The sequence below is a fragment of the Hippocampus bargibanti genome, linkage group LG07 (genome assembly GCF_051943395.1).
Source record: "Hippocampus bargibanti isolate YZ-2025 linkage group LG07, ASM5194339v1, whole genome shotgun sequence".
Lineage (NCBI taxonomy): Eukaryota > Metazoa > Chordata > Actinopteri > Syngnathiformes > Syngnathidae > Hippocampus > Hippocampus bargibanti.
Genome location: NC_142740.1, coordinates 14,059,445 through 14,075,281, shown reverse-complemented (window position 1 = coordinate 14,075,281; position 15,837 = coordinate 14,059,445). Strand labels below are relative to the sequence as shown.

General features: G+C 41.4%; 2 protein-coding genes across 2 annotated transcripts in view; one reads left to right on the top strand and one right to left on the bottom strand.

Moving 5' to 3' along the window:
- Positions 1-906: 906 nt before the first annotated feature.
- Positions 907-2,487, top strand: cks2 (CDC28 protein kinase regulatory subunit 2). Its single transcript, XM_088999960.1, has 3 exons — positions 907-1,120; positions 1,343-1,470; positions 2,106-2,487. The coding sequence occupies exons 1-3, from the start codon at positions 1,062-1,064 to the stop codon at positions 2,147-2,149; spliced, it is 231 nt and encodes a 76-aa protein (XP_088856086.1). The 5' UTR covers positions 907-1,061; the 3' UTR covers positions 2,150-2,487.
- Positions 2,488-4,543: 2,056 nt separating this feature from the next.
- The window catches only part of cpamd8 (C3 and PZP like alpha-2-macroglobulin domain containing 8), a 64,988-nt gene continuing 53,694 nt past the window's right edge, over positions 4,544-15,837 (bottom strand). Inside the window, exons 36-44 of the mRNA XM_088999956.1 lie at positions 14,472-14,740; positions 14,312-14,399; positions 13,849-13,923; positions 12,122-12,227; positions 10,422-10,532; positions 10,135-10,347; positions 8,864-8,938; positions 7,669-7,873; positions 4,544-5,641 (exon numbers count right to left, since the gene is read on the bottom strand). Coding sequence (XP_088856082.1) covers positions 7,671-7,873; positions 8,864-8,938; positions 10,135-10,347; positions 10,422-10,532; positions 12,122-12,227; positions 13,849-13,923; positions 14,312-14,399; positions 14,472-14,740 — 1,140 coding nt within the window. The 3' untranslated portion in view covers positions 4,544-5,641; positions 7,669-7,670. The remainder of the gene's footprint in view (positions 5,642-7,668; positions 7,874-8,863; positions 8,939-10,134; positions 10,348-10,421; positions 10,533-12,121; positions 12,228-13,848; positions 13,924-14,311; positions 14,400-14,471; positions 14,741-15,837) is intronic.

Below are 15,837 nucleotides of genomic sequence, written 5' to 3'. Positions count from 1 at the left end.
GATGTCAGGCTTCAATGGGCCAGATCTGACCCTGTGTGATGCTTGCCACATTTCCTTACCTTCTATTTTTAAGTCAGGAGTTCTCCATAGCATGAAACATTCAAATAAATAAATAAGTGAATGTTACCAACGCTAGCCAAATTACATAAAACGTTGTTGACTTTCATAGTTCACTTGCCTTTATATTTGAATAAGATGAACTTAACGTTTAGGCCAGGTCACATGACCCAAATATTGATGTACAACAATGTTAATTGTTTGTAATAGAGATTGATGGATTGCTTGCGTTTGGTTTGCTTAAAAAATATGTGCGCTAAATTGTGACCTTCGAACAAAGATAAATATCAAACCATATTTTAGGGGGTATAATATTTACAGCCCGTCTAGTTTGTTTGCTCAGATATTCAACTAGCAACATTCTATTCATATAAAATTTTCTGCTTCTGTGCCCTCCACTGACCCTTGAAATTATCTGCATACTGAAGACCACTCAAAGGAAATAGAAATGCCACTGGTGTCAAGTTGGTCTGTCATCATCACAGTTTTAAAAAATACTTTTTAGTCATAAATACAAAACAACCACATGAAAGACAGGAGATTGACAATGTGTTCCTAAGCAGCGTACTGTTCATGAAAGACCTTTGTATGTTCATCAAAGAGGAATGAAAATATCGTTTCCTATTTTCTCTTAAGGATCCGCTAAGCGGTGATAACCAATGTGAGCGGATTTCAACCGCCACACACAGTACCAAAGAAGAAGAATAAATGACGTCATTGACAGTCTTCCATGTCTGTTGCTTCTCAATTGGCTACATTTTGATGCGTCATGTCGTCTCGACCAATCGGGGGAAGGCGCGGACGGGAACGTTACTTTTTGAACCTCATACATATATTGAGTTCACGAAGTCGACCGACCAGTCTGTCGCAATTGAACTTGAGTCCAAAACCTTTTCTCTATTTTGTCAACGAACGATTTGATTTATTTCCTCGGCGGCGAAAACATTTTTTATTGGTTCCACGCCCATTTTTGTTCTTCATTCTGCATTGACTGCTGAGTAAAAATGTCGAAGAAGGATATTTACTACTCTGACAAATATAACGACGACGCCTTCGAGTACAGGTAAACGGGCCAGCTAGGCTAACTACCTAAAGACTTCTACATGAAATGTTGAACTTTCATACATGACTAACTCGTTGTTGGTTATACAACACTGTATTTATGTCCACTGACACTGAAATATGTGTCAAATATGTTAGTAATTTCGTCGTTTGAATTCGAGCTGACGCTTTATATAACAGTCCAAACGTGAAATTGTCTTTTTTTGTGTGTGTGTTCCGTTAGGCATGTGGTGTTACCGAAGCAGTTGTCCAAACTGGTGTCTGCGACGCACCTCATGTCCGAAGACGAGTGGCGGGGCCTCGGCGTGCAGCAAAGCCGAGGATGGATACATTACATGATCCACAAGCCAGGTGCCTCACCCATCAGAGCGCACGCCCACCATTTTGTCTCTTCAAGACGTTAACTGACGCACTTGTTATTCGTATCTGTTTTTTTTTTCAATCTCAAGTAACATTTGGCAACGACGTCCAAATAAGGCTTTCCATTCAGTTAGTTCACAAACGGCGATTCCTCAAAGCTTCATGATTAGCAAATTGTGGAGATTGACAGTACACTAAATACATATATTGACAAGTCTCTCTTTTTAAACTATGTGATAGTTTCTCCATTTGTGATTGTCAATTTTGAAATCTGATAGGCTCCACTGCTCATGTACACTTGGTTACTACATCAGTCAGCATGACTGATTTCAAAGATCAGAATCAGAATCATCTTTATTGCCAAGTATGTAGAACACACAAGGAATTTGTTTCCGGTCGAACACGCTGCACTAGTACAATGAGCAAAAAAATAGCAAAGAGGCACTATACAATTCCATTTGGGCTACTGTTCAAAGAGTTAATGGCTTGGGGGAAGAAGATCATGGGCATGGCATCTCAAAGGCTGATATCTGATTGGACATGTTGTCAATTGTAAATCAGTGGGGATTATTTTAAGGATTCCTTTCTGTAGAAACGTGTTACTTAACTTATCTTTTCCTCCACAGAGCCTCACATCCTGCTGTTCCGAAGACCGCTCTCCAAGGATTGAGGCGTTATGTCACTGATCTATCCATTTGTGTTTTCTCTACACTTGTAGTTCAATGTACAATTTGCTTTCATCGTATTTATACACAGAGAACAAACCCCGGTCTGGTTTAATTGTCCTCTTTCAAATGCCATCCCTTTGAAGTGAAATGACCTGATTAGCCAAATGAAGCTTAGGTTGTATGTTTGAATACTTAATTTTTTTTACAGATGGTTTATAGACCACGTTGTGGGACTTTTTATGCCTTATTTGTTAAGTATACTTTCGTTGTATCCCAGATTGTAAATATTCTCTTGTCATTGATCTTCACCACCTATTAAAATGATGTGAATGAAAACATGGCTCATCATTAGTTGGTTTCTTATTTTTTGGGATGGGCAGTTTAAGCATCACTCCAAGTCCAGATGGCAACAGTTCACTTTGACAGTTCGGTTACGACAGCTGGTGCTGTTCAAAACACTACTAATAATTTGTTGCCATGGATTCCCCAAACCAAGATGAGGTTTTTTTTAAACCAAAAGTTAAAACGATTGAAATGTCGAAGCAATAATCATTACAGTCTGTATACTGTGAGAAAAAAATAAGGCCTACATTTCATACCGAAGTACATTTGTGAGAAAACATTACTTTTTGGGGTATATAAAGTGTTGAAAAAGTCTGCACACCTGTGTTCAAATTTTGTTTTGAACTTTCCACGATTGTTATGCAGGCCTAAAAATGTAGCACGAGTGCTCACACTCATTACTAGAATTTACGAGTTGAACAGATGGATTTATTTCGCATCAACGAGATTCCCTTGAAACGGTAACAGGATGCCAGGTCGTGTTTTTCAGTAGTAAAACGTTGATCTGTCATTTGATCAAAACTAAGCGTCTAAGCTTTTTATACCCACCCTATACAGTAATTTCTAGAATGTTTGGGTTATTATTCACAAATTCACCTACTGCTTATAAATGACGTATTTTTCATGTGCAACCTGTTAATCTAAAGAGTTCTATCGGTAATACCATAAAATGCCATAAGAGGTCACTAAAGCCCCACGACTGGGGCAATATTGAGCTCCTCCCAAACTACCTTATCCTATGGAGGGGGGGACCACAGTCACTCAAGATCTGTCAGGCACATGCCCCTGTATGTACACAACGCGATGCATAACGTTATTGTGCGCCAAATCAAGGCTGCAGCGCCCTACGCAGTGCTGCCATACGCCCCTATACCAATTCCTAGAGATGTGTCCGACTGTGCCGAGGTTCGAGGCGTGTCTCGAGTAAACAGGTGAAAAAAAATTCAAAGCGTCATCACCCACTCGAATAAAATGGTTCACCGAGACGATCGTGAGCTGACTACTGACACGGCATACCCGTAAACCTTGGCTAAGAGCTGCTTTTATAAATGATTACAATTCCCGTATAAAAGTTTGCAGTATGCAGTACATTATTTGAAATGATTAAAAAATGCGAACACAAGCGGAAATAAGAAGAAAGGAGCGTCAACGCAGAGCGCCGATGCGTATGTGGAACTGTCGCGGCTTGGAATTGAAGCGAATTTATGTGGGACAGAAGATGTGAGACAATCTCTTTTCGTCAATGGATGCTACAGCTGCGTGTTTGCTTCAACATTTAGCTTGTAGTCGACGTGCACATTCCACCATGATGTGCCTGATCCACTGGTGAAGAGACGCTTTGATCCTCTCCTCTTTCATCTGGAACTGCTTCGTGTAACAAAGAGGGTACAGAAAGTGCTTAAGAATGAATGACTGTGTATTTGTGTTGTCATGTTATTTGTTATTTAGTTTTTTTTTGTTCTTTTGACTTCAAGACGGCGCCGCGAGAGTGGCTGCCTTTCCAGCAGCTCATGTGTTTTGTTTTTCTACTTTCATTCCTTTGCTGATGTGAAATGTAAATTTCACTACTGCGAGACAAATAAAGGCAAATCCAATCCAAATGCAGACAGCTCACCACGCAAAATTGGATGACTGTGTGTGTCTTCTGTGTTGTCACATTATTTGTTATTTATTTATTTATTTATTTTTTGTCTTGACTTCAAGATGGTGCCGCGAGAGTGGCTACCTTAACAGCAAAACAACAAAATACAGGACATATTTTGTTTTACTACTTCTTCCTTTCCTTTCCTCTTACTTTCAACACTTTGCTGCTGTGAATCGTAAATTTCTCCACTTAGAGACTGACAAAGGCTCATCCAATTCAATCCAATTATTCTTGGAATGTCATTATTCTAAAAATATCAATATGGAGAGATCATTTCTAGAGCGGGGGAATGTGACATTTCATGAAAACAACCATTTTTTAGGGTGACAATAATGTACCCAACCAGGCATGCAAAGAAAAAAATATATAAAATGAGCTATGAAATCAACAAGGGGAAATAACATCAACGTATTCACATATTTCTCTTTATTTTCTTTACTTAAAAGCCTCAGTGTTTGATATGTAGTATACATTATGCGTTAACCAATTTGGAACATTTACAGGAATTGTGGGAAGGAAACAAATGCTAATCTTCTGAATTTGTTTCTTTTGATTGCTTCATAAATCAAAATGTAACATAAACAAAATAGCTTATGAACTGTACAATCAAATCTCAAGGCGGGTGGAAAATAGGGGACGTTATCTTGGAGTCTCCTTCTCCGTTCGAGAAAACTAAAACACTGCGTGTGGGCTCAAGTCTACCAGGGACTCGTGGTTGCCTGTCAGTCCACCTTTGTCCTGACTAAATTTGAATCACTTGTTGTGCGGTTTCCTATCAGCTTATGGACTGCATCGACAGAGCAGGAGGTTTCCATAACTTTGTCCAATGTTTATTTTTGGCACATAATTTCTCTGATTTTCAATCCATTTGTTATTTTTTTTTAATTGTTGTAATTTAATGTCTTGTGTTTTATTTAAAATCAGATTACGAGGTACTTTGGTATGTTTGGGAGACCCGATTGTCAAGCATGACTTGTCTTTCAAACATTACAATCATACTTAATGGGTTGGACGGCTCTATGGGAACTATTTCGATACAAATCATTCACAATTATTCCTAAATTTCACCTCTCTTTCAGATGGCTGTTAATTATTTTGTAAAAAACTGCACATTGAAGTGATTGGACTGTAGCGTCATGACTGTCTGGGCAATTACAAAAAGGAATAATGATATGACCACTAGCTGCAAATAAATACAACAGATAAAAATCTAACACAATATCTTAAAGTCGGTTGTAATTACACAAAAAACAAACAAACAAAGAAGTATTTGATATTTTTTTTGTCGTTCTAGTGATTTTAAAGGCAGTACGGTGAATAAAACAAAAAATATATGTTGATATAGGGAGGAGGAGAGAGAACATATACATACTGTATATACACAGACATACACTCACACACGAGCTCATGTTGCTTCCTTTTGGGCTCCTCTTGTCAATTTCCATTCGCTTGCATATTCACAAAAAATGTACAAACTGGACCTGGGTATGGCTTCACACCGGTATTTCTGTCGAGGACAGATGACAAGGACAGTCAGTACAAATGCGGCTCCCCCCAAAACTAAAAAAGGGCAGTCATTCCCAACCACTGTACGACCTTTAAAAGAATTGTTTTGTGTTCCACCAGTAGGCCTAAATTTCATATTTCCAAATTTGTAGGCAAACTGAGATAATAGGAGTAGTTTTAATCAATTACCGTATTTTTCGCACTATAAGTCACACCTCAAAGCATGACATTTTCTCAAAAAACCTTAAAATCCAATTTGCCTTAGACATGGATCAAAATTCTAATTTCTTGGACCTAAGTACAGTATTTTAAAAGCGCATCATATGTGTAAAGCGCATTGGCACAGCGGCAGCGAATGTGAAAGCTCTATATCAGCAGTCGGGAACCTTTTTGACTAAGAGAGCCCATAAAAGTAAAATATTTAGAAATATTTTTCATTGAGAGCCACACACGCGCGAGTGCGTGCGCACGCACACACACACACACACACACACACACACACGCGCGCACACGCACGCGCGCACACAAACAGTACACGCGCACACACACGCGACACGACACATCCGACATCGACACAACACACACACACACACACACACACACACACACACGAGTGCGTGCGCACGCACACACACACACACACACACACACACACACACACACACACACACACACACACACACACACACACACACACACACACACACACACACACACACACACACACACACACACGCACGCACGCACGCACACACACACACACACACACACACACACACACACACACACACACACACACACACACACACACACACACACACACACACACACACACACACACGTACGCAAACACGCACGCACGGCCACTTTTCAACAAAATGTCAGAATGTATTATTTAAAATAACTTTGTGATATTACTCACCGTTAACATGAATGGTTTTGCATTCCCCATGATTGGTAACAATCCATCCAAACGATCGGAATGAAAGTCAATTTGCCGGATCCATAGGCAAAGTTACTGCTAGCTAGCCTGCACACGGCTCATTAGCTTCCACACTTGCTATCTGCAAGATACTTCTCGCAGAAGTATATTGATGCTAAAGTTAACATGGGGCTTGTTAAAATATCACTGACATTCGACTGTGTCATCGATGGTATTGTTTCATTGCAAATTAGAATCGCGAATCCTCCAAGCTGAAGTGTACTCGTCTTTTTTTTTTTTACTTGTTGGACTTATTTAAAGGCTCGTTTACCCGTTTCAACATGACGGCTAGTATCATCCAACCAAAATTGCACTTTCCGCCAATCTAGGTCAGTGTCATCCAATCAAGACAGCACTTTCCGCCAACTCCAGCCCCAACAGGAAATGGACAGCGAAAAACCGAGAATATGTATTTAGTTTTATCGGCGAGCCATATGCAATCATCAAAAGAGCCATACACTGCTCGTGAGCCATAGGTTCCCGACCCCTGCTTTATTTAAATAAAATTGAATTGCATTGTATTGTATTGTATTCCCTTTAGTGTTGTCTCCATCTAGTGGCTGCATAACGCAACCACAGTCACTATTGTCACGTCTATTCATTCAATGCACCTTATACTACAATGTTCTCTCCAAAGCGCCTTATAGTGCAGAAAATATGGTCACATTGATGCACAATCGTGAATTTCTCCACAGTGAGACAAATAAAGGTTAATCTAATCTAATGTTTTGGTAATCTAATCTAATCTAATCTAATCTAATCTAAAAATATTTAATTCTCTCATTATTCTATGACTCTGCTTGAGTTAACCAGTACAATGGCTCCTTAGCATTTCAATTCATTTCAACAGAAAAATAGGTTTTGGGATCCAAGTGTTTGTGTTATGAATTGAACATGCATCTGAAGGCACCACGAACGTTTTGTGACATTTTGGTTTGACGTGTGCATCATATTTTTTTTTCTCCAATAAAAATGTGCAACCTTGCTCAATAAAGGTCAGGTAATGTCATAAGAAGGGTCATAAGTGAATACGGAAAGCACGGTACCATTATTCTGAACTGTTCCTTGTGTTTGCTGTTGGCATTTGAGCGTCAGAGGGCAGGAGGATCTTCTGTGGGGCATCCGGCGCGGCTCGGGGGACGTCGAAAGTGGGATCCCGCGCCTCGCCATCTGCCAGAAAAGGCTCTGAGTCTGCGTCGTAATCATAAGAGTAGTAGGACACATCGGGCATCGAGCCCTGCTCCTCTTCACCTGGACAAACAAAAGTAATGTCTTTTCTCAACCTCAATGATATATAGTTATATACATATGTAAACTGTCATGATCTGGTTGGCGACCAACCGGTGGCGCTGTCGGCCCCGCCTGCCCCTGCACAGGTGCCAGTCGTTTCCAATCAGTCACACTCAAAATGACACCTGGCACGACCATTCGGTGTCGGGTAATTATTAAATGTCATTGAATGCTGTTGAACACATTGTATGCTGTTGGATGCAATTGTATCAGAATCAGAATCAGAATCAGAATCATCTTTATTGCCAAGTATGTAGAACACACAAGGAATTTGTTTCCGGTAGAACACGCTGCACTAGTATCGTCGTAAAAAAAAAAAACTGCATGTGTTTGTTTAATCTTGGCGGACTTCTAATCTTGGTTTTCTTTTGATACGTTTTTCTGTTCAGATCATTTTGATGTTTTACTTTTTGCTCCTGCTGACCTTTATTTTAATACAATTTGTCAAACAACCTCCTGCCTGCTTTTTGGGATTTGCACCCGCCATCACCCCCTTGCAAAACTCCGCATTCTGAAGAATTTGCCGTTGAGCGATTTTGTCCCATGTTTCATTTCTCCTCAGAAACAAGTTATAGAATGGCTATTTTAATTGAAACGATCTATAGATGGCACTGTGGGACAGCATTCTTGTTGGGTGTCTAGCGTTTGTGCAGTCTGAGGACCTTTGACTGAGCACAGCGACCAGGAGCCAACAAGTCGCAGCATGTTGCCTCGTGTTACACACACACACACACACGTACACACATGTAAAGGTTGCGCTTTACACATATTCACTGCATCATTTGCACACACGTATGCAGTGTGTCTGATCCCAATCCCCATCCCTCTTCCTCCCACAAAAATAAATGGGAGCAGGGGTGTGGGAGCTAACGCATACCAGATTTTAATGAGTTTGATTTATATAATGATACACTGTATGTATACGAGAGTGTGTGCGTTTGCTGAGATTACCTGTGTGTATAGGCACTGAGGGTTGTTCAGTTTCCTGGCTTACGATTGGCTGCATGACCTCTACCTTGGTCTCCACTTCAAACACACAAGCACATACACACATGTACGCGCATTGGGTTATAATCATAGATTTTCTTACAGGTTTGTCAAAACAACAGCGTTTCATAGTCGCGTCTTGGGAAGTAAATGGTAAGCAGAAGCTTTTTCATCCGCCGCAATTGTGCAACACGTTTTGGTAAAATAATGACATGCACTCAGTCTTGATGGGAGGCCTGCATTCAAATTTGTTCTAAAAATAGCAAGGCCGGGAGGTGGGCGGCATGATCACAAGTGGGTCTGATTGTTTATTTCTCTTCCGCAAAATTGGCAAATGAGCCTTACCGCGGATGAGCGTACACAAACAAACAAACACCCCCTAGCCCACCCTCACCCACCAAAAAGTTAATGCTTTGATATTTGTGGCGAATGAACTTCTTTCTTCCTCCTCAAAGTCTTGTTTCCCGCACTTGTGAAAGCTCCTTTTGTTGTTGAGCTGCGCGTCGGAAAAGGAATGCGACAAGGATTTCAAAGAGCTCGGACAAAAGCAGTCTGTCATTTGCGCGGAGCTCTCTAATACAGCACTAGGGTCAGTGAGAAGTAGGGGGGATGGGGAGGTGCCGTGTTTGCATGTGTGTTGATCTGAAAAATGACATGCGCAGAAAAATCCAATCATCAACTCAACCTCTGAGCAGCTGTTTCTACAATCATTGTGCATATCAATGACAATTGATCCACCCACACGTACGCGCGCACACACCAATTCACTATATTGACGAAGTCGCATCTAAAACTTTGATCCGCTTCTTTGTCATCTAGAACTGCTTCATACAACAAAGAGGGCGCAGAAAGTGTTGAGGATTGAATGACTGTCGCGAGAGCGCCTGCCTTGACAGCAGCTCCTGTATTATGTTTTTCTACTTCTTCTTTTCCTTTTCTCTTCCTTTCATCGTTTTGCTGCTGTGAAATGTACATTTTGTCCAGTGTGAGACCATTACATTCTAATCTAATCTAATCTAATATCATCTAATCTAATATCATCTAATCTAATCTACCTTTTTTAAATGGAGGTGAACAAAGCTATTATGGGCCCTAGCAAGAGTCCCACTGAATAAAAGGGGAAACTCAAAATGGTGTCAGAGGCTACATTCGAATCTTACTAGCACTTTCAAAACTGCCAAATCGACATTTCGCTGTCAATAAATACCGTGAATGTTCATTGACAACATTCTTACTGTGAGGACAATGCGACACAGGGACCTGCTTGATGCGTGTTCCATTCCGGCAGGCAATGACCTCCATCTGACACTGGTTCTGGTAGATCTGTCCATCTGAACCACAGACTGGTTCCCCGTCGTAGCCGCAGTCCCGGTGACACATGCAGCGTTCAAACTCCTCCTCCTCCGGGCAGCCAAACACGTTGTTGCACGGGTTTGCTTGCACGAAACCTGTCCAAATTTCATTACAAAAGACTGACAGCAGCCTGTGGTGGTGGGTCGAACATGAAGGGTTGACGTCTCACCTGTCCAATGACTGGATGAACTTTCCACCTCATTGCAAGTGGGGCCGTCGCAAAGTTCCCGGGCAAGCGGGCTGCTCTCGCTGACGTTGTAGAAGCGGGTGGCCTCAAAGGCTGTAAATCATTGTGCCATAATGTTTTACTCACGGGCCACATGTAAATTATGGTTACCTTCAGGCAATAAATGTTAGCTAAGACTAAAAAAGCATGTGGGGGAAAGAAATCACGATACAGTGAGACCTCAACTTACAAACACCTTCCTTATCTTACAAACTTTTCATCTCACAAACGTCAAATTTATGAAAATTAAACCTTATAATAAGCACTATTTTCATAATACACACCCACCACGGCTGGCGGAGTGATCTTCGGCGGAAGCACACGACCTAACAGCACCAGAGGTTAAGTTACCGACAGTCCTTATGGAAGGTGACTTTCCTTCCATAAGCCATCAACGACCATCAAAAAGGTCAATAAAACTTTATTTTACAGCACAGTTTATTTCTTTAATTACAGTCCTCGTGTAATGCGCCTCTCTTTCCAAACAGCAATTCCTCCAACGTCATTCCATCAAGCCATAAATGACCATCACAAATGTAAATAAAGTGACTTTATGATACAATGCAGTGTATTTCTTTCATTACCATACAATAGCACATTTATTATACATAGAATAAGGTATGTTGTGTGTAGTTTTAAGGATTATTTAGTTGAAAAGTATATTTTATGGAAACCCGGGAACGGATTATTCCCATTTTAATGGTTTCCTATGGGATTTTTTTTGGAGATACACACTTTTCGCCTTACACACTCTGTCTGGGAACCAATTAAGTTGAGGTCTCACTGTATGTCAAAACTGTAAAACTGTCTGATGAATTTCGTGGCTCCGGGCTTGGCGGATCTACACTGACAAAGAAATCCGAATTGCTTTTGGTTCCAGTCAGGTTTGGAAGGTAGTTTATAATTGGGATCTTCAATATTACTTGTTTCCCCCCTCTGGCCAATAGCAGGACGGTTCATTCTTTGGGCACTCACCGAATTAGTTTCCAAATGCATTTTGGACTTTTAATATCTTCAATTTCATTAACATTGTGACAAAACATTATGCACGAAAAACGTGTTTCGGATGATGATGATTTGATGATTTTACGTTAGTTACTCCATAAGAGGACTTAACGTCACGGTCAGATTTTAGCGATACATGCCTAAAAATAAGGCCGGTATCAGACCGATATCGATGCCTATATCGCTGGTATCTGCGGGCTCCACTAAGACCTGATGCCTAAAAATAAGGCTGCTGTCAGACTGATATCAACATCTACATCATTGATATCAACAGGCTCCACTAAGACCCGATCCCTAAAAATAAGGCCGGTATCAGACCGATAGAGACACCTTGTGTCCGTACTCCGTACTGGAAAGGCTGAATGACTTTTAAAATGACAAAAGGGGCATTTGCCTATTAGCATTGCTCCACTACACAACTGGTTTTGTATCTAAAAGAAGAAAAAAATGGTGGCAGGCTTTTGTGAGCCATTGAATGACATAGTGGGGTTGGCTAATTGCAGCATGTGGGCCTCACATTTAACACATGCTTCAAATAAATAAGGTCGCAAAACAATGACAACACACAGGGCAACACTAGACTCGCTAGGCTTTCATAAATCAGGGTGACGTGGAATATGCATCGCAGGCACACACACCTGGTTCGTAGTAGTCATAGATCTTAACAGGAACAGGCGCCGTCTTGCCCACAATATATTCTCTGACAGCCTGGAAGGCCACACACGTCATGCACTGGCTGGGGATCTGAGATGCCGGAGGGCGACACACGCACGCACACACGCACAAACAGTATGACTGACATGCTGGCTGTGATTCGAAAATGATGACATGCGGACAAAAGTACTGGGATACTTCCTAGTGTGATAAAAAACGATAATCAGTACTGAGTTCGCTGACAAAGCCTCTTGGTTGAGAAGCAAAACGTGCAACGCCTTCAAAGAAGTACGCATGACGGCTGAAGAAACCTTTTTGTGGCTCATTAACTGAACTCATTCACTGCCAGACATGTGTAAAAAATGTGTCCAATCCAGTGTCATGGTTTTTGTCATTGTCACTCGAAGTCCAGAACCCACAGAATATTGAGTTTTAGGACAACATAAACATTCAATGCAGCGTAAGAAACCTTAGACTAGGGGTGTCATTTTTTAATTTAGGGTAGCCATTAGCATGTTTAATGCCCTCGAACATATTACATATAGAACACACTACATATTGATGAATAACTGGCTTTTAAATTTGGTGTCAAAAAGAATGACTGTTATTGTGGTTTACAAGGGACAATTTGAAATTTTGGTCGGGACTTTACCAAGCATCATGGAATTTGACAAGTTTGATTGGCTATCATGGGCCGAATAACATTATATGATGGGCCAGATTTGGCCCCTGGGCCTTGACTTTGACACATGTGTCTTAGACTCTCTTCTTTCATCTGACAACAATAGATAAATTCCAAATTCATGTGGGTCAGGAGTTATATGAGCTTGAAATGAGGGTCGCTGTCCAAAATACAATGTAATATAGTGCTTGAACAAGGAGGTAGTGGAGCTGAAGATGTTGAGGTTTTCTTTGGGAGTGAGTACATTAAAGGGACAACTCATATTATAGGCTTCGGGGTGAAAGTCAGAGAGGCCAGACTGAGATGGTTTCCAGAGGAGAGAGAGTGACTATATCGGGAGAAGGATGCTGAGCCTTGAACTGCCGGGCAGAAGACTGAAAGGGAGGCATAAGAGGAGGGTTATGGATGTTGTCAAAGAGGACATGAAGGTACTTGGTGTGAGAGAAGAGGATGCACAAAACTGGGATAGATGGAAGACACTGATTTGCTGTGGCGACCCGTGAAGAGAAAAGCCAAAAGGAAAAGAAGGACAACAGCTGAAGCTGTAACAAAGCGTTAACATGGAAAAAAGGGAAATGCTGCCCCATTGTGGAAGGGAAAAACATTGTCGGAGGTCATGGCCAGCGTTTTATCAGCACCCAAGCAAGAAAAAAAAAAAAAACAAACCCGAACAATTCGTGAATGGCGCTGTACGTCATATTTTCAATTGCCGAATAAATTTGTGAAGGGCAGTGAATGATTTAAATTGAGGAGTGGAAAAAGAGATGAGGATTGCAAAAGAATCATCTTCCACCATTTTGGCATACCGATCCAGGGAACATGTGTTTTTCTATTCAATATTCTATAAAGCACTTTATTACAGATGCAGCCACTGTGAAAGCGCTATATAAAGATTTATAGTCTAAAAAAAGTTCATAAAATGTACAGTCGCCATACCGATCCTCTTATTGCTTGATGTAAATATGCATTTTAAAAACACATTTTATCTTATTATTGTTGTTTGTCTATTCCTTACGGATGGATACCCACCTCATCGAAGTAAAACAACACAGTCCTGCTGTTGAGCTCGTACCTCTTCAAAGCCACACGCTTGTCCATCAGCAGCTGTTCAAGGATACATACAGAAGCAGCCCTCGGCAATTTTACTCGAGTATTGTATTAATGCTTTACGGTCCTGGAATTGATTCATCATTTCCAATAGGAGACATAGTTTGGAAATATATCTTCACATTAGCATCCTAGATGGTTAGTTAGCATTGGAATGGTCAGCACCACAGTGGACTGGAGAGCTCCCGCTCAGATGTAATGAATAATGGATTAAATTAAAATAATTGTTTGATTAAAATAATGTTGCATGAATTGCACAAAAGGTCATCCAAATACTCAGCGAAGTACTCTGTTTAAAACTGCATTCGAATTCTGACAGGATAAAACAAAATCACTACTCTAATCATCTAATGTTGTGCATGTAAGTTTTTGTGATCTTACCCACCCGTTCGAGACTTTCAACATCTGCTCGGAACCCGGAAATCATGGGAACCTCGATGACGGCCATGTTTGAGGAGCCCGAGTGAAGCCACCTAGTGACACAGTTGAGATCAGATGGGGGACGGAATGGAAAGCATGCACATGGATTAGGAAGTCACTCCCACCTGGCGCAGACTTCCAAGGAAAGGTGGAAGTCCATTTTGTCCTGGTGAGCCGCGGGGTCGTCATCGTCCATGGGCGCCCGACGCTTGCGGTTGAGCTCCGAGCGGTTGTCAGCACGGCTGCGGAGTCGCGAGGCTGGGTGACGGGAGGAGGAGGAGGAAGAGGGAAGAGGTGGCTGCGGATGGCGCCCCAGGAAAGGCTCCTTGAGATCCACCTTGAGCTGGAAAGCCGGTTTGGATACAGGGTCCGGTACGTTGTAGGAAACGTCTATCTGGGTAGAATATGAATCCAGGGAGCATGGTTAGCTTTGTTTTCATTGTTTATAATTTGATGTTGCTTAATGTAAGGAAACATAACTTGACACACGTGAATAAAATTGTTGGTTAATGAAAGAAAATTGGCAGCCCAGTGGTTGCGTGGTTAGTGCGTCAATCTCACAATGCAGAGGTCGGGCGTTCGATTCCGGCTACGGCCTTCCCTGTTTGGAGTTTGCATGTGCGTGGCTGCGAGGGTTTTCTCTGGGTACATCGCTTTCCTCCCACATTCAAAAAACTACACTCTAAATTGTCCGTAGGTGGGAGTTATTGCATCTCCGTGTGCCCTGAAATTGGCTGGGAACCGGTTCAGGGTGTCCCCTGCTGAGTGCCCAAACACAGCAGGCATACGCTCCAGCACCCGCTGTAACCCTTGTGAGGATAAAATGGTTCAGAAAATGGATGGATGGAATGAAAGAAAACCCAACAGGTGAAACAGAAATAACTGGAATGAGAGAAAAAGAAGAATAAATAAAACATTTGAACAACCACATGACAAACGTGATGATTCAGTGAGAAAAGAAATAAAATTAAAATGTCACTTCATGGTCTTGAATATAAGCCAGTCAAAACACATTTGTTAATCTTAGAGTCTGATGCACAAACAAACTCGCTTGCAGGCACATAGAGGCACAGACCCACCCAGCCATTGATTTGATGGGCTGATGTATCATTAGAAGCCAGGTGCTGCTGCCCAAAGCTGTTTAATGTTGTTTACGGCAGTTGGAAACAAACTTCAGACGCCGGAGGAATGAATAGAGGGGTGTGGATGTGGGGTTGCAATACATTTTAGACTGTAACGTATTTACCCAGAATGAAAACGTCTGACATAACAAAAACAACCACTTAAAAACAAGTGATAAGAAGACTGGAGAGATCATAAGAAGAAAAAAAAGCCGACCGGAGCGCATAAAAGAGCTTTTTGTTTGTCAAGGCAGGAAGTAATCAGCATCCTGTCCTGGTGAGCGCAGGACATAAAAAAGAGCAATTTCCTAAACTTTGCCACATTACTCCAATTGGATGATTCATTTGTGTTACGTTGAAAGGAGCGACA

Bases quoted from the DNA above. Each gene is read 5' to 3' on its own strand.
- cks2 (XM_088999960.1), top strand. From the start codon at position 1,062: ATGTCGAAGAAGGATATTTACTACTCTGACAAATATAACGACGACGCC. The intron at 1,121-1,342 runs GTAAACGGGCCA...GTGTTCCGTTAG, and splicing joins GACGACGCCTTCGAGTACAG to GCATGTGGTGTTACCGAAGC. The intron at 1,471-2,105 runs GTGCCTCACCCA...TTTCCTCCACAG, and splicing joins TTACATGATCCACAAGCCAG to AGCCTCACATCCTGCTGTTC.